At 45.1% G+C, this 23680-nt stretch overlaps 1 protein-coding gene across 1 annotated transcript in view; it reads right to left on the reverse strand.

Moving 5' to 3' along the window:
• Positions 1-23680, reverse strand: part of FMNL1 (formin like 1) — a 64860-nt gene that overhangs the window by 7542 nt on the left and 33638 nt on the right. The window contains exons 2-18 of the mRNA XM_083147464.1: positions 20942-21025; positions 20250-20333; positions 18051-18124; positions 15947-16030; positions 13566-13703; positions 12142-12244; positions 11897-11973; positions 9778-9871; positions 9622-9696; positions 8745-8855; positions 7570-7719; positions 7299-7400; positions 5402-5618; positions 4748-5284; positions 4460-4584; positions 2415-2617; positions 1292-1526 (exon numbers count right to left, since the gene is read on the reverse strand). Coding sequence (XP_083003590.1) covers positions 1292-1526; positions 2415-2617; positions 4460-4584; positions 4748-5284; positions 5402-5618; positions 7299-7400; positions 7570-7719; positions 8745-8855; positions 9622-9696; positions 9778-9871; positions 11897-11973; positions 12142-12244; positions 13566-13703; positions 15947-16030; positions 18051-18124; positions 20250-20333; positions 20942-21025 — 2493 coding nt within the window. The remainder of the gene's footprint in view (positions 1-1291; positions 1527-2414; positions 2618-4459; positions 4585-4747; positions 5285-5401; positions 5619-7298; positions 7401-7569; positions 7720-8744; positions 8856-9621; positions 9697-9777; positions 9872-11896; positions 11974-12141; positions 12245-13565; positions 13704-15946; positions 16031-18050; positions 18125-20249; positions 20334-20941; positions 21026-23680) is intronic.

The raw sequence follows: 23680 nt of genomic DNA on the forward strand, positions 1-23680 counted from the left end.
TATATATATATATATATATATATATATATATATATATATATATATATATATATGTTGTGAGAGGCAGAATGGAGCCTGCATTAGGAGGAGATGCAGGGCCGGTGCAAGCACTGTCAGCGCCCCAGGCTCCCTGATCCTGCTGGATTGAGTTCTGGGTGGCACTTTCAGCTTCTGCACTGTTTAAACTTTCTATGGTACCTGTCTGGCGGCTCAGTACCACCCTCCAGTGGCCATATTTTAATTACATCTCATTATGTTCACTTTCTGTATATAGATTTGGCTTTTAAAATGGGCATACACATGGGCCAATTACAGCCCCTATTCTACGGGATCTGACTACTAAATCAATGAGAAAAGGAGCACGGAACACTCCATGTGTGTGCCCTGCAGCCATGGCAATGCGCGGTTCCATGCGTCAGTATCGCTTGCAGGGAAAGTTAGTGCTTGCACTGGCTTTTCCTAGATTGCCAGGCTTTGCCTATTATAAAAGTAGGTAAAGCCCAGCTCAGCACAAATGCTCAGTCAACAGCATCGCAGTGTGCTGAGTGGGTGTCCCTTTATGTGCTAAGCCAGTGGTTCCCAAACTGTGTGCCTAGGCACCCTGGGGTGCCTCAGGACACTTGTAGGGGTGCCTTGGGTTGGTGGACCAAGATCAATTCATATTATTTATGGACAATGTACCAGGCAAAACCAGTGTTTGTGGCTGCCAATTATAACATATGTGGACAAACAGAAGCAAATTCTGTCCCTCACCACAGAACTGTGACATATAGACACAATGCACTTAATTTAATATTTTTTTTTCTGAATTTCTCGATAAGAAGCATTTGGCCTAAGGGTGCCTTGAAAATATTTTGATGCTCTAGGGTGCCGTGATTCAAAAATGTTTGGGAACCACTGTGCTAAGCGTTTGTGCTGCAGCACGTTGCTCAACTAGAAAAGTTAATATTTATTAACACTATAGTATTTCACTGGTGTGCTGCTCTGGGCGTTCCGGCTTATGCTGATTTTTTGGGGGTGCTGCACCCTGCACCTGAATATAGCGCTAGGGACCCCCAATATAGAGAGAAGCTTTGATGACGGCTTGGGGACTTATTCATACATTTGTGCAAATATATGTAACCAAGATCTCTGAATACTATTATCATGTAGTGTTCAAGACTGGTTACTAATGCCATTCAGTGTGATAAAGGAAACAAAATATTCTGTAAACGCAGCCAAATCCCAAACGCAAAACTAAAGTGTCCAACGTTTATTTATCATGCATTGCTGTACAGCTATATTCACTGACCGGTGTAAGACGTGTAGTGGTTTCTGGAAAGCTAGAAATGAAGGTCATGGTGTTAACTCGCTCAGACAGTCTTGGTATGGAGCAGAGATGGACCATGAATCTGTCTTCTGCCCCCAGCTGGTCAAGAGGTTTCTCTTCCCGCAGGTACCGAGAGATTTGCTGTCGCTCCCAGTCTGTAGGTAGGAACCTTGAGAGAAGCTCTAGAAAATCCACATTCAGGGCCTGCATATCATACCTATAATAACAGAAAAATAAAGGGCCTTATTCTAGTTCACTCTTTCTGACAAAATCCTTCTTAGATGGACAAAACCATGTGCACTGCAGGTGGGGCAGATGTTACTTGTGCAGCGAGAATTAGATTTGGGTGGGGTTTTAATTCAAAGTAAGATCTATAGTGCAGTGTAAAAATAAAGCAGCCAGTATTTACCCTGCACAGAAACAAAATAACTCACCCAAATCTAATTCTCTCTGCACATTTTACATCTGCCCCCCTGCAGTGCACATGGTTTTGTCCACCGAAGAAGGATTTTGTCAGAAAGAGTGAACTAGAATAAGGCCAAGAGAACAATACACTGTTTGTGTGGTCTTACTAATATAACTGGGTATACATTAGACGACAATGAAAATGATGCAATGTCACTAATAATTTTTCTTGAATTGCATAAAACTCCTGGATGAATGATATATTGTATACACATAAAACAATATTGTACTGTGGCCACATTCAGGAGTATGTTGTTGACTATATAGTCTCGGTTTTACTGTGTGTACAGAAGACAGAGGGGGTCAATAACGACCCGCTGGAGCGTGCACAGCAAAATGCATGAAATATAATTACCGATAATCGACTAATATGTACGCACCTTAAAGATAAAAACTGCCATTTTAAAAGTACTGTGAACTTACATATATATTTGCACACGTGTGCTCAATAAAGGGAGATAAATATTCTACCACCACCCTTAAAATGGGATAACAGTACTGTATTATATTGTAAGCCCTATAAGAAGCATAATATTATACATCCATCTCTAAATATTCTAATTAGCTCTATTTCAGGACTTCCTGTAGCATCTCAGATGTTGATGAGCACTTACTGACTTGTGAGAACTCACATACTTACTTCTGAATAGCAGTAGTGATGGCCTCAGGAGCCAAACCTCCTTTTCTCAAAGTAATTGCAAGATTCTTTGCCCGATTTGCGTCAATTAGAGAAACCTTGTTTGGTTGGTTTTGTGCAGCCTTTACTCTCTTTGAGAATGTGTTTTGATTCGGTCCCTGAGCCTTGGTTTTAAATTGGTCCTCAAAGTCACTCATGTCAAGTTCCTGGTGGTGAGGGAAATATAATACACTAACTGCAATGATCGCCGTAAAACAGGGAAATATACTGTAGCACACCAATAATAGCAGTACAACAGGAAAATATAGCACACCCACCCCACCTCCTACCTCACACCCTGCCATCCCTACCCAGCCTACAGAGGTTCAGTGCTGGGGCTCGCCAGAATACCCCCGCTGGACAGCCGAACCTCCATCTGACTGGGACGCACGAGTGTCCCACACGCACGCGCGTCCCAGTTACCAGATGGCGTTGGGTACCAGCCACAAGGCGGCGGGGACCTGGGGAGTTCTGATTGAAGGGGATGCACGTGCGTCTCGTGCGCGCGCATCCCCTTCCAGTGGCTGGCGGGGGATGGCGGCTGGCGATCCGACCACCAGCCCCTGCAAAGATTAAAAGCGCTTCATCTGTTCTTCCTACCCTCAGGTCCTCATCCACATGCTCATGCTTCATGTCATCTGTTTGTTGCCCCTCTCCCAGAGATTATAAACTCCTATGAGAAAGAACCTATTCCCTCCTGTTCTTACAGCCCTCTTCTCTAGCACTTCATTGACAACATTCACCTACTTAGTGGCCATTTAGCCCACAATTCTTCTCGCTCCTAGCTATTCATCTCTTCCAGCGGCTCTACTCTTGCTAGTGATGCCATCCAGGGCCATCTTAACGCATGGGTTTACTGGGCAGCTTCCCTAGAGCCCCACAATTCTAGGCGCCTTTGAGCAGGAGTTTGCTTGTGCCTCTGGAATTTCTTGTGAGGCTAGTAGAGATTGCTCCCTGGCTTACAAATCTAAACTAAAAGAAATGTAAAATATAGACAATGTCTATTACACATTTCAGTTATATCACGGTATGCAGATTACTTATATTCACAAGTTGGATTACAAAATAGTGCACTAGAGAGCAATGTTTCTCACATTTTTTTAGTGATTGTTAACACTTGGGAAGGCACAACAGTCCAGCATCTCCTATATATTTAGCCAGATCTGTCAATCACTGTGTGTATAATGCTGAGCGGAGTTACAGGTACACTCTCCAGCCCCCTCCCAGCGTTATACACACACCGCCCCCCTCCACACAGATCTGGCCAGCCCTTCAACCCCAACCTCCGCCCCCCTCCACACAGATCTGAAACAAGAAAAGTCCTGTCTGAGCAAACAGGTCACTTTATGCTCAATTCATCTCACCAACCCCCCAGGGGTGCGAGCAGTGGCGCAGAGAGGGGGGGGGGGCAGAGTACTTTTTACTATTTTAACACAGTTCCAGGTCAATGAAGGGGCCCGGGGCCTGCTCCATCCCAGACTTGCCCGGACCCACCCGCTGCCCCGCAAAGCTTGGTATTCCTCCCGGTTTTGGAAGGTAACCGGTAATGGTGCAAAAATCCAGATTGCGCATGAGCAAGTCCGGAAGTGCGGAGGGGTGGGGCCTACTCGGTTCATGTGACCACATGTGAAGTCACTAGAAGGCAGTTTGTCCCAACCCGATCAGCATCCTTGCGTCCTTGCTGTGCATATGTCATCAGCGGCTACTGCTCTTCAGTGTCGCCCCCCCCCCGCGCGATGGCCGGCTGTGACTTCCCTATAGTGGCCCGGCCCCCACCAGTTTCAGATGCACACATGCACAGTCCGAATTTCACGGAATGAGTCCCAAATACCAAGTGGTATGAGGAGGTTTGCGAGCAAAAGGAGGCTCAGGCAAAAATCAGGAGCGGTAGGCAAGTCTGGTACAGATTAATCATTTAAGAGCTTGCCTCCAGTCTATACAATAAAAGTTTGTTTTTTCAAAAGCTTAGGTGTATAAGTTTGATGCTATGAATCCAAATGATCTCTTACCTGGAGCACCTTATCATCATTAATCTGAGTAAAGACTGTTCCATTGATCTGTGTGGGCTGCAGGGCAACCCAGTTGAGGATTTGCATTCGTTGCTTTGTGTGGACTGGTTTCTTAATACTCACACCTAGGTAAAGAGGAAAGTTACAGTAGGTGCTTGAGAAAATTCATTCACTCTATGATATCAATAAAACAATAAAACAAATACCTATAGGTAGATACTTGATTAAACTATAACATTCAATCTGATATAAAATTGTATTGTGATAATACAGATGTTTTTTTAATACCTGTGTGTAGGGCACCTGTGGAAGGTGGAGCAGAGCCTGTAGAATGGCGGAGGCCACCAGGGGGTGGTGGTGGAGCAGGGGGGCCACCTGGTGGAGGAGGTGGAGCTGGTGGGCCACTAGGGAGTGGTGGTGCTGCTGGTTGGCCACCAAGGGGTGGTGGTGGAGGAACAGGTGGGATACTAGGGAGAGGTGGTGGTGCCGGTGGGCCAGGAATAATTGCAGAAAGAGGAGGAGATAAAGGAGGTACACTAAACGAACTAGGAAGGGGTGGGGGTGGGGGTGGATGAAAACCACATACAGTAGTAGTTAGAGGATGAGGTTGATCAGTAGGTTCACAAGGAATAGTTGTTGGAAGAGGAGATGCAGGATACTCTGCATCATTCTTGGTTTCTGGGAAAGGAGAAGTAGCAGTGGCATCTACATCTGAAAATGGGAGAGAAGGGGATTCAAAGATGACCTCTGACTCCAATCCTGACAGTAGAGACAAGGGTGAAGTGTGGGAGTCGGGTGATGGTTCCAACTCATCCATAGGCAGATCTAAAAAAACAGAAGACAAAACTTATTTTTCCCCTAATGGATGATTTTCAGTCTAGAAATTTTCAAATGTTATGGTGCAAAGTAATAAAATATGGTAATTTATCCAATCTGTGTTACCTGGAGCAGATGTTGTTACTATAGTCAACCTGATGGCTGATGGTGAGACTGGGGGTACTGTTGTAGTAGTTGGAGACTCTGTGCGATCACTTAATGAAGAAGAATCTTCTGTACAAGTATCACCCGCAGGTTCAACCCAGAGGACTCCTTGGTTATTTGACTTTATACCAGTTAGGTTTTGATGGGTAACCAGCGGGAAATGTGAAGAATGCTTCTCCTGGGAGAGAGGAAGAGTAAATAGTTACAACTACACACAATGGACCCTATACTGGTCTGTTTCCAGACAGCGTCTGTTCGCACGGGGACCAATGTTGTTTGGTGTATGCACATATGCAGCCACATTTCTGTGCATGTGCATACCCTGGGTGCCTGTAGCCATGGCGAACAGTCTGTTCCCCTGACGCACGCACCCTAGGCTGCAGCCAGGGAGCGTGGAGTGGCGATGCATAGTCACGCCCATGGGAATGCCCAGCGTTTCATGGGCTTTCCCATGTAAATGCTGGGCGTTCCCATGGTAATCGGGACGTGACGTTGGGGCCGGGGGCAGGCAGCCACCTACTTCCTCCCAAGGGTGCACATAGGTGTTACTCTCAGGTCACTTAGATATGCGTGCACGTTCCACATAATTTGTTAAATATCCATTCGCAGGCCCTGCGTGTGAACACAGGCTACAAAGGGGGTCGAGCGTGCAACCATTCTGGTTGACTGACAAAGGGTGCGAATTCACATCCGAACGAATCAACCAGAATAATCACTAATGTATATACAAATATATAGTTAAATATATATACTCCACACACTGGGAAAGATTCTGAGCTGCATGCACGTCTATGCATAGCAGGACACTATGGAAAGCCGTCCACCGCGCCGGTCTTCTGTTAGTAATACCAGCAGATGAGTGGCGGAGGCAGGTGATCCACTCTCACTGCTAGGCGGCTTTGGTGCTAAAAACGGTACTCTTTACCTAGCACGGCGCCCGCGATTTTGATCGCGGGCATCGCAGGTAAAAAATCGCGGGCATCGCATGCACTAAAAAAATGGGTGCGATGCGATTTCCCATAGGGAACAATGTTAAATGTCTCAATTGACGCGATTTTCCTGTTCAATGCCTCAATGGACCCGATTTTTCCATAGGAAACAATGTTAAATGGGCCACAGAGGCCAAATAGGCACCCTGAAGTGTGAAATGGCCCCCACAATTGTTAACGCCACCCCACGATCAACGTGAACCCGTGAAGGTACCTCGCGGGGCTCGCCACGCTTCGGGCTCGGTGGCTCGCTGCGCTCGCCACACTATTCTATTCTCAACTTCATGCCGACGTGGATAGTGGGGGTATGAAAAGGTCGTAGGACGCGTACCGCTGCGCTCGCCACGCTTTGGGTTCACGTTGATCGTGGGGTGGCGTTAACAATTGTGGGGGCCATTTCACACTTCAGGGTGCCTATTTGGCCTCTGTGGCCCATTTAACATTGTTTCCTATGGAAAAATCGGGTCCATTGAGGCATTGAACAGGAAAATCGCGTCAATTGAGACATTTAACATTGTTCCCTATGGGAAGTCGCGGGCATCGCGTCGGTCGCATCGCACCCGTTATTTTAGTGCATGCGATGCCCGCGATGCCCGCGATGGGTGCCGTGCTAGGTAAAGAGTACCCTAAAAACAGTTCAAATGGTGAAACTGAGCTGCTTTTACCTCAAAACCGCCCCAGTGTGTATGGACCTCAACACAAAGCAATATTGAAGTATCTTACCAATGTGAAGCACTAGGGTGATACAATTGTAGTTGGCATTATCAGCTCATGTTTTTTTTTTAACTATTCACCTCCCCCCATCATTTGTCTCCTAAACTCCCACCTTGCACTAGCTGTAAAGACACCCACATATAACAAGCTCTCACCTTTCCTGCACTCAGCTCCTTACGAGATTGGTTGAGTTGTTTCTCCAGCTCAGCCACTTTTCTAATGTATTCATTCTCAGTTTGCTGTAACTTCTCCGTGAGCTAGGGGGCGATAAGAGATAAAGTAGCTAAATGTAGCGCGTGAATACCAAAATTACCAATCACACACCAATAGTTCACACAAAATAGACATGGAGCCAGGAATTGCTGACATTGTGAATATTAATATCAGTCAGAGCATAATTTACACTGAAGAACAAAAATTACTTACATGAACTAAATGTCCCTGGAGGTCCTCAACATGCTCCAGCATCTCATTCCTGTTTTCAGTATCTTCAAGAAGACTGTTCACATCAAATATATTATCAAGATAGGCTTGTATTTGTACCTGGAGCCGCTCACTCTCCGTGTGCTTCAGTACCTGGCAAATGGTAGTCAGACGATATTTATTGACTAGCCCCTCCAAAAATGTATAAAATGACAATTAGTAAATTAAATTGATCTCCACTCAACCCTATCCAGCGGGTGTGGTACAGGGGTCCGACAGTCGGGATCCCGGCAGTCATTAACCCATCGTCGGGATCCCGACTGGCCGGACCCAGACAGCATGGTGAGCGCAACTAAGCCCCTTGCGGGCACGCTGCGCTCGCCACGCTGTGGGCACGGAACCACCTATTCAATTCTCCCTCTATGGGGGTCTTGGACTCCGGCTGTCTGTGTTTAGATAGTCGGGATCCCAACATCGGGTAAATGCCTGTCGGGATCCCGTCCGGCACCCATATCCAGCGGTGCAGAAGGTGGCGAGCAGGTACTTTTTACCCGGGTCTGATGGAGGGGCCGGGTCCCGCTTCCCCCACCCACGTTGCAGGGAACCAGGCAGTGGGAGTGAGAGGACAGCACAGCCTCTCTCTCCTGCCCAGCACATGCACATTTCAAGTGTCGATAGCCGGGGGGGGGGGACGACAGCCTTGCTCTCGCTAGCTATATCCTCCGTCATCTTGCATGTACAGGCAACAAAGGATATCGGTAACGACCAGCGGAAGCATGCATTGATAATACAGTGAGTACACAATAGACAATATGCACAAAAATATTGTCAAAGATGTGGCTGCCAGTGGGAACGGAGGGTTTGCAGCAGCTATCATAGATATCTGCTTTGGTCCCTCCATCATACATTCAGGATTCAGGGTATACTTAATATTTGCAGTCAATCCCCAAAAATGGGTGTTTTGGGGGAAATAGCTGCCAAAATAGTTTGATAAGCACCTTGAGTACAAATAGAAAAAGAGAGCAGAGCAACTGTATATATAAATTATTATTATTATTATTATTATTATTATTATTATTATTATTATTATTATTATTATTATTAATAATGGGCCCCATAAAGACAGAGCATGGTTTATTGTGTTTATACATTTGGTTTATTATTTGGTAACCACCTACCTCAAGATACTCATCCAGTCCTAACAGGGAAAATTCATACTGCAGGTAGACCCGGAAATTCATGTTTTTTACAGAGTGAACCACAATATTAATAAACTGCATACAAGCCACCTAGAGATATAGACAAGCATGACATTATGTTAAAACATGCAGAAGAAATTATAGCCAAATAAACATTGCCGTTGAACCCCACCCCCCTGGAGAAATGGGTGTAAAATAGAAGCCCCCAAAATCCTGGGTTTGTGTCTTCATTTATCCTGATTTTCCAATTGTGACTTTGGGCGGGATGTATTAATATACATCGCCGCCCTTCGCCTGACAACGATTCTGACGCATATGTACTAACATGTACTAACAACCCCCGTTTTACCGCATTTTCCCTTTAATTACCATTACCAATGTACAGATCAGTATAAGAAAATTGCCCAAATTGGAGGTGATTGCCTAATGTATGGGGCCTTAATGTAAGTAAGTGTACTTTGTGTGCTGTATAACTCTGCCCAACATCTCTGCTTTGATATTTAAGGCTGAAACGGTTACAGCCTAAAGGTGGTCATACACTGCTGCGATGTCTTTCAGCGCATCGGATCAGATTGAATGTCAAAACACATCCAATTTGGTCAGTTTTCATCTGATCCGTTGGCCCAATCCGTCGGAATCAGATGAAAAGAGGCCATATCTGACCTGTGTATGGGGGTCTTTATATTAAGCATCTACACAGGCTACAACCTGATCCACCCAAGCTATAATAATGAAGGTGAAACCACAACACCTTTCTAGCAAACTATGATCTTGGACATTGACAATAAGGACTGATGAGGGTGAAGTTTCAAGCAATCCCTGCATTGTCTTCAGCTAAGGTGAAGACAACACTCACCATAAAATCAATGTTGGAATCTTCAGTCTTGAAATATTCCATGAGTTTTTCAAACCTTGAGCCTTCATTGCAAGCCTGTGAAAACATCACTGTAAGTATACAGGGCAGTATTGAATGCAACAAAAACCTTAGCGGATTGTCCTCATCGTACAGTACCTCCATAAAGTAGTTGAAAGCTGAGAGAATTAACTCATGTCCTCCACGGACTAGACACACTGCAGCCAGTAGCTCTAGAACCAGGGCCTTAGTGCTGGGGAAAAGATGAATATTGGTTAGAAAAAGAATGAGGCGACGGGAGGAATGATGTTTATACAGGATATTTATGCATTCTGCTCTTGATATCAAAGTAGTAGTAGTACGTTTATTTATAAGGCGCCGCAAAGTGTCCGCAGTGCCGTACATAGCAAACAAAAAACAAATGACAAGGTAACGTACAGGGTGTGTTGAAAAATACAGTATAAATAGGGGTATAGCTGGTAGAAATAAAATCAGCATCAGTTCAGAAGTAGGTGTCAAAATTGTCGAGGAGACTGAAGATGAAGTAGAGGAAGGGAAGAACAGGACAGGAGGACAGGTGAGGTAAAGAGGTAGGGTGAGTATGTGAGGCAGGAGGACCCTACTCATAAGAGTTAACATACTAAAAATAGGTGGGTGGACGAACGAAAAACAACAGGATAAGTAGGAATGGAGGGGAACGGAGGCAGGATAGGAGGATCAAAAGAGGTTAGGAGGAGGGATAGGCTAGTCGAAAAAAGTAGGTTTTGAGGGAGCGCTTGAAGGAGGTAAGGGAATCAGAAAGCCTGATGCGTGGCGGGAGGTTGTTCCAGTGCAGGGGGGCAGCGCAAGAGAAGTCTTGGACACGGGAGTGGGAGGAGGTGATTAGGTGAGAGGTCAGTCGGCGGTCAGCGATGGAGCGAAGAGGACGGGAGGGAGTGTGGATAGAGATCAGTGAAGAGAGGTAAGGAGTGGTGGAGGAGGAGAGAGCCTTGTAGGTGGTGGTGAGGAGTTTAAAGAGAACTCGGAAAAGAATGGGGAGCCAGTGAAGAGATAGACAGAGGGGGGAGGCGGAGGTAGAGCGGCGGGAGAGGAAGATGAGCCTAGCAGCAGCGTTAAGAATGGTTTGGAGAGGTGCGAGGCGGGTGAGAGGAAGCCCAGAGAGAAGGATGTTGCAGTAGTCAAGGCGGGAGATGACAAGAGAGTGAATGAGAATTTTGGTCACGTCAGTGGAGAGGAATGGTCTGATGCGTGAGATGTTGCGTAGGTGAAAGCGGCAAGACTGTGAGAGAGCATGAATGTGGGGGGTGAAAGAGAGGGAGGAGTCAATGATGACACCGAGGCAGCGTGTTTGGTCGGTGGAGGTGATCTCGGTTTCACCAATGCTGAGGGAGATAGTGGGAGAAGAGGGGATGTTCGGGGGATGGAAGATTAGAAGTTCAGTTTTAGCCATGTTTAGTTTCAGGAAGCATTGGGTCATCCAGGCTGAGATGGCCGTGAGGCATTCGGAGACCTTGGACAGGAGTGATGGGGATAGGTCGGGGGAGGAGAGATAGATTAGGATATCATCAGCATAAAGGTGGTAATGAAACCATAGGAGCTGATGAGGGTGCCCAGAGAGGTGGTGTAGAGGGAGAAGAGGAGAGGGCCAAGGACTGACCCTTGGGGAACACCGACTGGCTGCGGGGTAGTAGGAGAGGAGGAGCTCGGAGTGGAGACGGAGAAGGAGCGATCGGAGAGGTATGAGGTGAACCAGGAGAAGACCGTGCCAGTGATGCCAAAGGAGCGGAGGGTGTTGAGCAGGAGAGGGTGGTCAACAGTGTCAAAGGCAGCCAACAAAGTGTGTATGGCTGGTCTCTGATCACCTTTATATATACTATAATCAATCACTGTTGGTGGGATAGAGCAGCCCAAATTCAACCAGATCATCAGAAATATCACAAGTGCACTCATCTTGTGTGTGAACTGCTGCTTTGTGTTATCAGAAAACTTGTGATAGTCAGTATCATAATGCAATGAAAAGATATTCGGGGAGAGAGAACTAACAGCCGCTGCAGCAGCCTCTCTTCCCAGCCGAGCATATGTTGCTAAGTGCTGTGTACAGAGTTGGAGAGTGAAGCAGCTGCACCCTGCCAGATTATGGTGCCCCCCCTGCACAGCCACATGAACCGGGCAGAAGGAGGCAGTCTTGCCCTTTTTACCATCGGCCTGGAAGAACTGTCCGCATCCCTGGTATTTTTTACAACCACGATTAAGTTGGAAACTCACGATCATTACTCACCGTGGGCTCTTATTGGTAAGGCTGAGCGTAATCTGATTGACACAGGATGGATGAGACATCACCATACTGAAGCCTGACTGCAATGGGAGAAGATGGCAGCTGTTAGCATTGTATATCTTATATTTGCTAAGATGTACTGTAGTGTAGATGTTTTTGTGTCTAAACACAGGCTTAGTATGTGCTTTAGGTTTTTAATTTACACATTATGTTTTTGCATTTGCCCTGGAAATATATAGTGTACATACCTGGTAGTTCATGATTGCCCGCAAACACATGATACACACATGTACATCATCCTTGATGTTCATGTGTCGAGAGTTTCTCATAGTGGCCCGATTGTATAGATATCTGATAAGACACAGATTAAACAGCTCTAAACCATGCTTAATGCCATTGGAGGAACATCATTTTTGAAGGTAATTATCCAAAAGGTTTGCCTGGCCATCCTTCTGTCAGAGGCAAAAACAGAAATGGCACCCTCATCCCTTATACAATGTGTCACACACTCAATCATCAAGGGACCTTAATGGTTCAAGTTTTAGGATATCCATATATACCTATGCACTGGTATCTTTATTAGTACCTGAGCAAATTTGATTTTGCCGTCTATGCTTTGTGCTCAATCATGGATTCCTTACAACCAGGGCTGTTAAAGATGCCTTAAGGACTGAGTTTGGGAATAACTGCAGCATACAAATGGCTTTAAACAGTTGTTTTTGCAATGTGTTCACTTTAAATGAGAACTATTGTGATGTTTAACTAAAAGTTATCTACTATAATTCGTGTATTTGTAGTTGGGGGGTCGTTTTCAGGGATCCAGGTACGCCTAGTTGGGGGTGGGTTGTACAGGGTGGGGGGTTATAGGGGTGGTTTGCTTTGGGTTTTTGGATGGGTTATGTTAATTTTCTATTTCTCCTGCTAGACCAGACATTTGACTATATAATGTCACATATAGTATACTGATCCTTCTTAATGGGTATTATATTGCCAAGCCAAACTACGTTAGTCACAAGGTTGATATTTGGCTACACTCTAGTGTGGTATTTTACTGTGGACGTGTACGTATACACCTGCTATTCCTGGAGCCCAAATGGCGCCTTTGGGTAACGGGAACTTCTATATCCTGTGATGAAACGACTTCATTTAATTTTCTCCACACATAATACCCTTGATCTACTGTGATCTTCAAACACTAATTTTTATTATTATTGACACTCTGTGTATCATATGTTTTATACGCACCCTGTTTCTTTATTTCAGTATATGAGGAATTTGTCTGTGTCTATTACACCCTATGCTTACTGTGTCTTGGGTGTTCTGTTTGTTTATTCAAAAAATCACAATAAAAATTACGGAATTAAAAATAAATAAAAATTAGTGTATTTGTATCAAGAACATTTTATATTCTTACTATGTACTAAGAATTCTTTTATTTTACTGCCCTACACCATACCCAAATCTTGCTGCCTAAAACAGTTGCCATGTTTGCTTTAATATTGCCTTGAACAGTCTCGCAATCGGGTGTCATACTTGTAAAAGGGCTACAGGGAGGCGGACCTGCTGTGCTCCCATCATATAGGATTACCTAGCTGTCAGGGGTCATATTTGTAAAGACAAAATGTGTAACCTGGTGGTCAGGTGTCATACACATGAAAGAGGAAAGGATTACCTGGCAGTCAGGTGTCGTGTTCTTGACGGGGTGGTTGTGGGGGAAGAGGATGAACTGCTTATATTTAGGTCCTCCAAGGATCTCTGTAACAACTTTGGTTTCTCATTTGTACCATTATCTGAGTTCTCCATATCTAACCTGTGAAAGAAAGTGAGCTTAATGGTAAAGAAAATGCAATGAAGAGATGGGGAGATGAGGACAGTATTTGTTACATGGCAACTAAAACAATATAGCTCAAACTCATGGTTGTACAAAATGAAGTTGACAAATATATCCTTTATTTTTATTGCACCGGTATTTCGGTATTAGCACCTTTTATGGTTTTTTTTATCACTCTTAAAGCTAGTACTAAAAATAGACATATCACCTAAAAATATTAAATACACAAACCATAGCGCTGTCCTATCTACCCTATATCACCACACTGATCTGGTGGTAATGCCCTATATGCACTTAGGAGTTTCTTTTACACATAGATCAGCATACTTCCTCCCTTTCGAACCTTCCTGGTAGTACGAACACCAAATTTTTCTGGGTGCCACTGCCCAAGCACATTACTGAATACTGACCTCTGTTTAAGGCCCTATGTGCACACAAGGGTCTCTTTGTGCGCTGGGTGGATTGCCAGAAGACCTCCCGACTCCCTCACTCACAGTGGTAATACAGGTGACCCAAAAGTGGGGGCATACTGACCTTCAAAAAAAGCCCTATGTGCACATCTGGGTTTCTTTTATGCAACAACTTCCCTTCAACTTTTCAGCAATACACCCAAACAAACTTCAAAACAGGTCCCCTTTGTATATCAACTCACCTCAATAACAGGCCCTATATGCCTTAAAAAGTGTGATATAGAGTGCCAGATGACAAATCGAGGACTAGAGTTGAAAACTTATTTTTTCTTCTGAATAAAAAGAGGTCCCTATTGATTGTTATATACAGTAGATAGGACAGCGCTATAGCTTGTGTATTTCATTTTTTTAGGTGTTATGTTGCAGAGGGTGTGGTAGACTCAGAGATACACACCTTAGTCACGGTGAGAGGTGCGCAATTATTTTCTGGATATTTTTTGTATAATGACAAGTATGAATTCATTAAGCATCTGAAGTCAGTTTGTATGGAAGATACTATAAATCTTTTATCATCATGTTGCTTTAGGTGAGTCTCTCCTAGAGAAAATCACTGTGTTTAGCACCAATATATGCCATTGTGATGTACTTTTAGAGACTGTTACTCCAGCATTTCAATCCATACTTGCCTACTCTCTCAAACTGGCCAGGAAGCTTCGGAAAACTAGGTGGCGCTCTAGACTCTCCCTCCCCATCCCCATTAGAATGCCGGTAATCTGGGCACTGAATGGCATGGACCATGATGATGAGAGGACGCATGCATGACCCTGCACTGCCCACCCATGATGACTTGTACTGACCTGGCTGTCCCCTCCTGCATCAATCTGTGCCACAATAAAACCTACATGCATATTCCCTATTGCAAGCACCACACACAAAAACCAGGTTCAATATTAGTTAAAGGTTCACTTACCAATATGTCTTTGTACCAATAAATGAAATCCATGTAAAGCAGCCCATACACACTGCAATGCGGGCTGTCCCGATGTGTGCTTTGAGGTGCGCGCTCCCGCGGCACCTCATCGCACAGTACAAAAAGTATGTGCTTCATCACATTGCATCGCATTGCATGCACAACGTGTGCACAGGCAATGCAATGCAATGTTTCCGTGCTAATTAAGCACGGAAAGCACGCCCGTTTTGGGGCGTGTATGGGCAGCTTTAGACATGGGGGGAGGGTGGTAAAGTCAGTGTGTAGGGGAAAACTGTTAAATACATAGTCTAAGATAGGTCGGCACAAGAAAGTTCGACACTCCTTAGGTCGACACTGGAAGATCAACAGGCAGAATGTCAACAGGGTCCTTATGTCGACCGGCGGAAGGTCGACAATGCAGAAGGTCGACACAGATTTTTTTTTTCCCCACTGTGGTTCCAGAACAGGCAGTAGTTCATGCCCTACCATCCACTAGGGCATGGAGGCATAATAGAATAATGTGCTGAGCGTAGCAAGGTACCGCGCCCGAAGCATGGCGAGCGCAGCGAGCATAGTGAGGGGCTGCCGTACACTTAGACAGTGTCCAGAACTAGACGTCTAGATCTAGACGCATAAGAAAAAAACCTCAAAAAATATTTGACGACCTTCTGCATTGTCGACCTTCCGTCGGTCGACCTAAGGACCCGGTCGACCTTCAGTCAAGGTCAATCTTCTGCCTGTTGACCTTTTTGGTGTCGACCTAAGGAGTGTCGACTGAATGATCCATACCCGTCTAAGTATCTGATCATATGTATAATATATTGAAAATGGTGCTGACTTACGGGAAGGTGCACTGAGCAAAAGACAGGTAATCCACTAGAGCATCTAGGCCTCCAACCTTCTCACTTAGAAATTCTTCAACCCACCTGTGATCAGGAAGACAAAGTTATACAAAGGCCGCTAGATATTACAGCATCTGTACTGCAGTAATAACAGACATAAAATACAGCGCCGAACAAAACATAGGGCCTAATTCATATTTGTCAATTTTTCAGCCTACGGACTCGCAAGCAAAACTGCCGCTAAGAAAAATATAGACGCCCTCGCCCACCAGAGCCTTTGTAAAGTCCTCATCAACTGTGTGCGCATATGCAGCATTGACATAGTAATGAGGAACTTTGATGCCCAGAATAAGTCTGATGTCACACAGACTGCCTGTGGCAGAGAGATGCTAGTGGTTTGTTCCTCTGTGTACATGATCGCAGCTGAAGGCAGGTACACAGCTCAAAAATAGCCATGACGTCTGCATTTTATGCTGCCACTCCATATTACCTCCACCAAATAATTCCTTCCTGTTAATCACTCTGCATTTAAATTCTCACTGCAAGCGGCATTGCCTAAGTACATTGGCATGTGTGCAGTGCCATAACAGCATATTCGCAGTCTACTGATAATTGCTCCGTTGTCTGAACATCGGCTTTCCTTAAAAACATGAATTAGGTCTATAGTAGTGCATTTACAGTGCAAAAACAGTGCTGTAATGACGTGAACATGAGAGTACTTGAGGCTTTATCATTGGATGCTTATTATATGCTTGCCACGGAAGTAATAATGGTTCCCAATGCCTGTCACATGCACGTACCAAAGCTGCATGATGCACTGTGGTTGTACATCACCACTAATTGAATTGTCGGCTAAATATTTTATTTATGACATACGCCTACCCACAACTAATTATGCCCCGTTCAGACCGCACATATTAACCGTTATATTGCCCTTTTTTTACCGTTTATATTTAACGGGTTTTTTTTTGTGTCTAGAACGGGTCTGAAACGGTATCCCCCCCCCCCCCAGCGCAGGGAAGGGAATGATTGCGCTGGGGGTCCCTGCAGTGTATATTATATCAGTGGCGGGACCCTACAGGGAGTGAGAACTAGTAGTTCTCACAGCTGCCCTGTATACCCAGCGCCTCTGGTCTGAAGAGCAGTGCGGGATCCCTAGCAGCATCCCCGCATCTCTCGGACACTTGTGTGTGGGGCACTGTGTCCTGCCTTGCCCGGGGTGAGAGTGGGGGCCGCTGCTACTGCTGGCGGCGCAGTGGGAAGCTCCCAGCAGCAGGGTGTATGGATAGACGGACTGCGCTGAGGAGGCGAGCGGGACGGGCGGCTCAGGCTGGGCTGCGGGCAGCTGTCTGCCCTGTCCCAGCCGGTGTACCTGGTTGCAGGTCCCGGACCGGGGCGGCCGTGGCTGATACCTCCAGCAGTGGAGTGCGGGCAGCGGGCTGCGGGGGCCCGATGTGGAAGTGGATGTCCCGCTGCCTCCTCGCCCTCCCTGGTGGGGGGGCTGCTTCCCGGGGGGGGGGGGGGGGGGGGGGATGCTGCTTTAGACCAGGTATTATTATGCGATGGGAAAGGGGTTAAACTTGCTCTGTCCCTTTTTTTTTTTTTTTTTAAACGTTTTAAATACCTGGTCTATGCAGGTTTTGTGGTGTGAAAGCAGCATTAGCTGTCTCATCAATTGCCATCTGCAGAATGTTACATTCATAATTTTGTGTGAAACCTTATGCATCATTGGAGTAAAGGGGATTTAGTTACTGGTCCAAAACCAGGCTTTGGATATTGCAGAAGTAAACATTTTTAGTGCAGTAGTCATAACTGTAATATCCACACTGGTGGCTGTGTGGAGCAGTGGCACATCTGGCGGGGGGGGGGAGGGTGATTGAGGCGATCACCCCCTTATACTGTCCATCCTTAGTTCTCACTGCATCCAGATGATCTCTTTTCATTAATATTGAACCATAAAAACAGTCTAGATCTGGCCCTAGAACAGAGCAACACTTGAATTGCTCTGTTGGGCATCATCTAGTAGCCACTAGGGTAAATTCACCTCACAGAGGTGAGGCGCAGTGTTAGCCTTGTATTACATGGGATAACTTATATTACTCACCCAATATGATTAGTCCTTAGGGAGATTTCTAGTTCTCTCAGAATCTGGGTTGACTCCTGGACCCTCCTCTTGAACTAAACAAAATATATATTTACAGCATGTATTAACTCACAGAGGGCCAGATGTACTAAGCTTCAAAAAGTGATAAAGTGGAAAGTGATAACCTATCAGCCAACCTGCTCCTGTGACTGTAAATTTTTTTCGAACCCAGACTGTAACATGGCAGGAGCGGATTGGTTGGCACGTTATCACTCTGCACTTGAACAATTTCTAGGGGTGTGTGTGGGTGTAGTTTTTGTGAAAATAAACATTTCTGCAAAGAGTGGTCCCAATGAGCTCTACCTTTCTGTATGTGCCTCTAAAAATAGGCAACTAAAATGACAGTATGCAGCTGCTTCCACAATGTAGTTTTGTACTTTATCAAAGGACTAGGGGGGGTATTCAATGTGGGGTCAGCCGTTCTCGGTTTCTCAAATATTTAGGTTTCTTGTAACTTGTCATCGGGAGATGGCTGCAGGAGATTGAATACCCCCTAGATCTGGCCATACACATTAAGATTATCTGTCCAGCCATCCAACTAGTTAGCTGAATGGTATGAAAATCTGGCAATAAATGTGCACAAATGAAAATTATTTACTCCCAAATACAGGAAAACGGACAAAAATGGCCATGTTTGATTTAACTCATTTGTTTTAATGTTTGGTGTGGGAGAAAATGGTTGATCATCATTTGGCCACATGCATTACTAGATTTTCATTCCAACCAGCAAGTAGTTATATGGTTATAATTAGGGGGAGATTTAATAAAGCTTGCAGAGAGATAAAGTACTAACCAATCAGTTCAAGTATTTTTTTTACACCGCCTGTAAAATGGCAGATAGGAGCTTGATAGTTTGGATTAGATGTATTATATCCTTTATCAAGCTGGTATAACGCTTCCTGTTTTGTCTCTTTACCAAGACAAAGCAGCTGTGTCGAGATAAATTACAATTTTGGATGCCAAAGTGGAGGAGTGGAACCATCCTACCAGACCTACCGCAGCGCATCAGCCTAGTCCTAATGTACTGTGTCTCTACCCCGGCCAGCTCCCATTCACGTGATCTCCTGTGCAGACTGAAGCCAGCAGACGCTACGGCCTGGGACATCACTGTCCTTTCTGCTGATACCTATTGGTAGCTGCAGATGTCAGAATGGTTGGTGCCTTTGACCATTCATACATTGTCCTCCGTATATTGGCATGCTATCTTGTTGTTAGCAACGCCAATATAGTCACCGAGCATGCGTATCCTCCTTCATACATAGGGGAGAAATGGTATCAGCACACATAAATTAACTGATGGTACTTCTCCCCCATAACAATACTTCTTACATCTATCCCTTTAGCTCTCCAAGTGTTGATAAATTACCCCTAAATTCACTAACATATAAGCATATAGACACTCACACACTGGGGTCCATCAAAGGAGTCATGTAAGTAGTGAGTTAAGGCCATACACTTATGCAACCTCTAGGAGGGAGTAGTTGCATTTGAATTCAGATGAACCGCCCAGAAATCACATGCAATCCCATTCCCTACCGCCAATAGACTGCCTGTGTCAGAGGTAGAACCTGCAAGCAGGTCCAATTTCCGACTCCGATGCACACAGGACTGCACATCAGATCAGATGTCAAACACATCCGATCCGGCTACTCTTCCACAAATTTCTCGGCCCAATCCATTGGAAGCGGGTGAAAAGTGGCCAGATTGGACAATTGTATGGCCAATTGTTTCCCAACTCAAAGACGGCTAACACTGCATGTTATACAGATCTCCTTAGTATCACAGGTGTAATAATGTGATGGTGATAGAAACATAGAATTTGGCTACATATAAGAACCACTTGGCTTGATTGATTTAAAATGTCTATTCCAGTCATTAATACACCTGTGCACCAATTAGAATATCTGGAAAACATGGACTATTAGGACTGAGGTTGCAGTTGATCTACCAGTATTATTGTGGAACATTGGAGGACAGCCAGGAAAACATGGGAGAACATCACAACACTACACAGATTGGTTGAAATCACAAAACAAACCCTTCAAAAAGTAAAAATCAGTGTAAAAACAGTGTAAATGACACACAGGTGCCTGACATGTATATACATTCATTACAGTTGATTACAGTAAAAGGATGTTACAGACATGCTCTATACCTTACCTTCCGGCTGATCCCTCCTGTGTCCACATAGCTTCTCAGTTTCTGTATGTAGGCAGATGGTGGGTTCTTTACCTGGAATCTCTCCTGATAGTAGAATACAAGGAATATAATTGACAGGCCAGATCAGTACTAGTAGCCATAGTAACACGGTGATAACAGGTGAAAGTCTCCTGACCCCAGAACGGATATGGATTTGGAAATGATAGGCAGATTTAAGTCAGGAAAATGAAACTGCATTTTATTAAAGTTGTGGAGAGTACTGTACGTGTAGTAATTCCTTCCTATTTGTCCATGTAAAAATGTAATTCTGTATGATTTTACAGAGAGAAAATATGGAGATGCCCGAGAACATGGCAAAAACTAGATGTAAACAACAGAGTGTTTAGCTATGGACAGAATACCTCATAAGACCCCATATAGATATAGTCTGTCATCATTGCTTTGCTGTTCTCAGCCACAGGCTGCTGGCGCTTACCACTTCCTGTATGTGCATATGTCATCTGGCCAAGCTCCATGTCAAGCAATATTGTGATATGAACCAATATTCCCCAGGATGCAGTATTTTACTTTCATATTCATGTTAGCAATTAGATATGTTGCACTCTCATAGTTATTGGTTGTAGCCCACAAATGATTGCCTCAGTTGTACTTATCTGAGAGGTCTATGCAATCTACACAGCAAATCAACTTACCTGGTCACACACCAGCTCCCATTTCTTGTCTTGGTCATACTGCCGGAGAACACTTATTTTATCTGGTGGAAGGTTCATGGCATTCTGGGAAGAGAAAAAAAGGCTTTTAGAGATATCCTGCCATCTATTGGGTATGCAAGTACAGCTTTACAATGTCTAGTGGAGATAGCCAATGAATACATTGGTACTCTTTACCTAGAACGGCGCCCATCGCGGCCATCGCATGCACTAAAAAACGGGTGTGACGCGATGCCCGCGATTTCCCATAGGGAACAATGTTAAAAGTGTCAATGGACGCGATTTTAGTGTTCAATGCCTCAATGCCCGCGATTTTTCCATAGGAAACAATGTTAAATGGGCCACAGAGCCCAAATAGTCCCCCTGAAGTCTGAAATGGCCAGCACAATTGTTAACGCCACCCCACGATCAACGTGAACCCGAAGCGTGGTGAGCGCAGCGGTACGCGTCCTCCGACCTTTTCATACCCCCACTATCCACGTCGGCGTGGAGTTGAGAATAGAATAGTGTGCCGAGCGCAGCGAGCCCGAAGCGTGGCGAGCCCCGCGAGGGGACGCGGATACCTTCACAGGTAAACGCGTCCCTTCGCGGGCTTCACAGGTATACGAGCGCAGCGAGCCCCGCGAGGGGACGCGGATACCAGTGAAGCCCGCGAAGGGACGCGCTTACCTGTGAAGGTATCGGCGTCCGCTCGCCACGCTTCGGGCGCGGTGGCTCGCTGCGCTCGCCACACTATTCTATTCTCAACTCCACGCCGACGTGGATAGTGGGAGTATGAAAAGGTCCGAGGACGCGTACCGCCGCCCCTCGCGGGCTCGCTGCGTTCGCCACGCTTCGGGTTCACGTTGATCGTGGGGTGGCGTTAACAATTGTTCGGGCCATTTCTGGCTTCAGGGGGACTATTAGGGCTCTGTGGCCCATTTAACATTGTTTCCTATGGAAAAATCGCGGGCATTGAGGCATTGAACACAAAAATCGCGTCCATTGACACTTTTAACATTGATCCCTATGGGAAATCGCGGGCATCGCGTCACACCCGTTTTTTTAGTGCATGCGATGGCCGCGATGCCCGCGATTTTTTACCCCCGATGACCGCGATGGACATCGTGGGCGCCGTTCTAGGTAAAGAGTACCAATACATTTAAGTTATTATTATTATAATTTTATTTATAAGGCGCCACAAGTGTTTCGCAGCGCCGTACAAAGGAACAGTACAGGGAGACAAAACTTGGCATAACATTGAATAAATAACAAAATTAGGAGTACAAAGAAAGAGCGCCACAGTTCAATACACATTACAGGATAAAAATTGAAGTAGTGAGGACTCAATAAACATATTATAAGAGGCTTGAGGCCAATGATGGAGATGAGAATGCAGACGAAGATGGTCACTGAGTGTTTGAGTATAGGACAGCTGTGAGTGAAATGTGAAGAGTTGAGGGCTTTAACAACAGGAGGGAAGAGGGCCCTGCTACATGGAGCTTACAATCTAGTAGGAAGGGGAGACAGACAGATTACAAGAGGTGCAAGCAAGTGGGTGTGGCTAAATAGCAGGATGTAAACAGGCAAGGGGTCGGAGAACCAGCTAGTTTATGCAGGACTAGTTTATGCAGTGGATGGGTGTACTTTGATGAATAGGTGAGTTTTCAGTGCCCGTTTGAAGCTTTGCAAGGTCGGTGACAAGAAACCTAAATATATGAGTAAAAAATTATATTTAATAAGTTATCTTGCCCATATACTATGCAATTCCCTCCTCGCATATATTTTACCAGTTTGTGACGGGTGCAGCTAATATTTTTACTCAAAGAGTGCATTTCTTATAATGTGCGTGTTAGAATTATTAAGGGAAATATTTGTTAGGCAGTCATGGCAACACATACACTGAATGATGTGGCCAAAAAATAATGGATCAGGTGGATTGGATTTGGCATGTCCGACAAATCATTATATTGAGATTGATTGCATGCATAGTACAATACTTTGGGATTGATCGCATACGTAGTACAATTATTGCAGACTCTATTATCAGCCCACCATACGTTGCTGTGGGCTACGCTGGAGAGGATGTGGGGAGGCTGCTGTCACTAAGCAGCAGTCTCTGCCCTCTCTTTTTGCCAGATACTATGCAGTGGCCAATGAAAGAGTGTGTTTCAGAGGGGAGCTGAAATCACTCTGAGTGCTTTCCTAGATCCACACTGACCCTCGTGTGTCTGTGAGAAAATATAGAGTGAGAATATAGTAAGCTCGATTGGGGCAGAGACTGATTGAATGACTAAATATGCTTTGTAAAGCGGTGCATACATTAATGCACTACTAATATATATTACAGCAGGCATTGCTGCACTGCTGCTTGCTGTTCCTGGGTGTGAAAGCTCTGCCTTCCCCAGGCCATCGCCCTGCATTCATCTAGTGCTGTCAGCCAAGTAGCAGTTTCGTTGTTATTGGGTACAAAAAGCAGCAGCTACTCTCTAGCCATTCCCATATCCACCATACATTGAGTAACAACCTTTTACCACTGCCTCCTCCTCCTCCTCATATCCCTTTCACCTTCCTCCCTTGAGGGGACTCATGTTTCTTGTACTCTCTCTGAGCTCTCTTAGGGCCTGATGTATCAAGCTTCAAAAAGTGATCAAATGTAGAGTGATAAACAGCCAGCCAATCAGCTCCTATCTGTCATGTTATAGGCTGGGTTTGAAAAATGACAGGTAGAAGCTGATTGGC

This window comes from Crinia signifera, chromosome 6 (assembly GCF_055691185.1).
Source record: "Crinia signifera chromosome 6, ASM5569118v1, whole genome shotgun sequence".
NCBI lineage: Eukaryota > Metazoa > Chordata > Amphibia > Anura > Myobatrachidae > Crinia > Crinia signifera.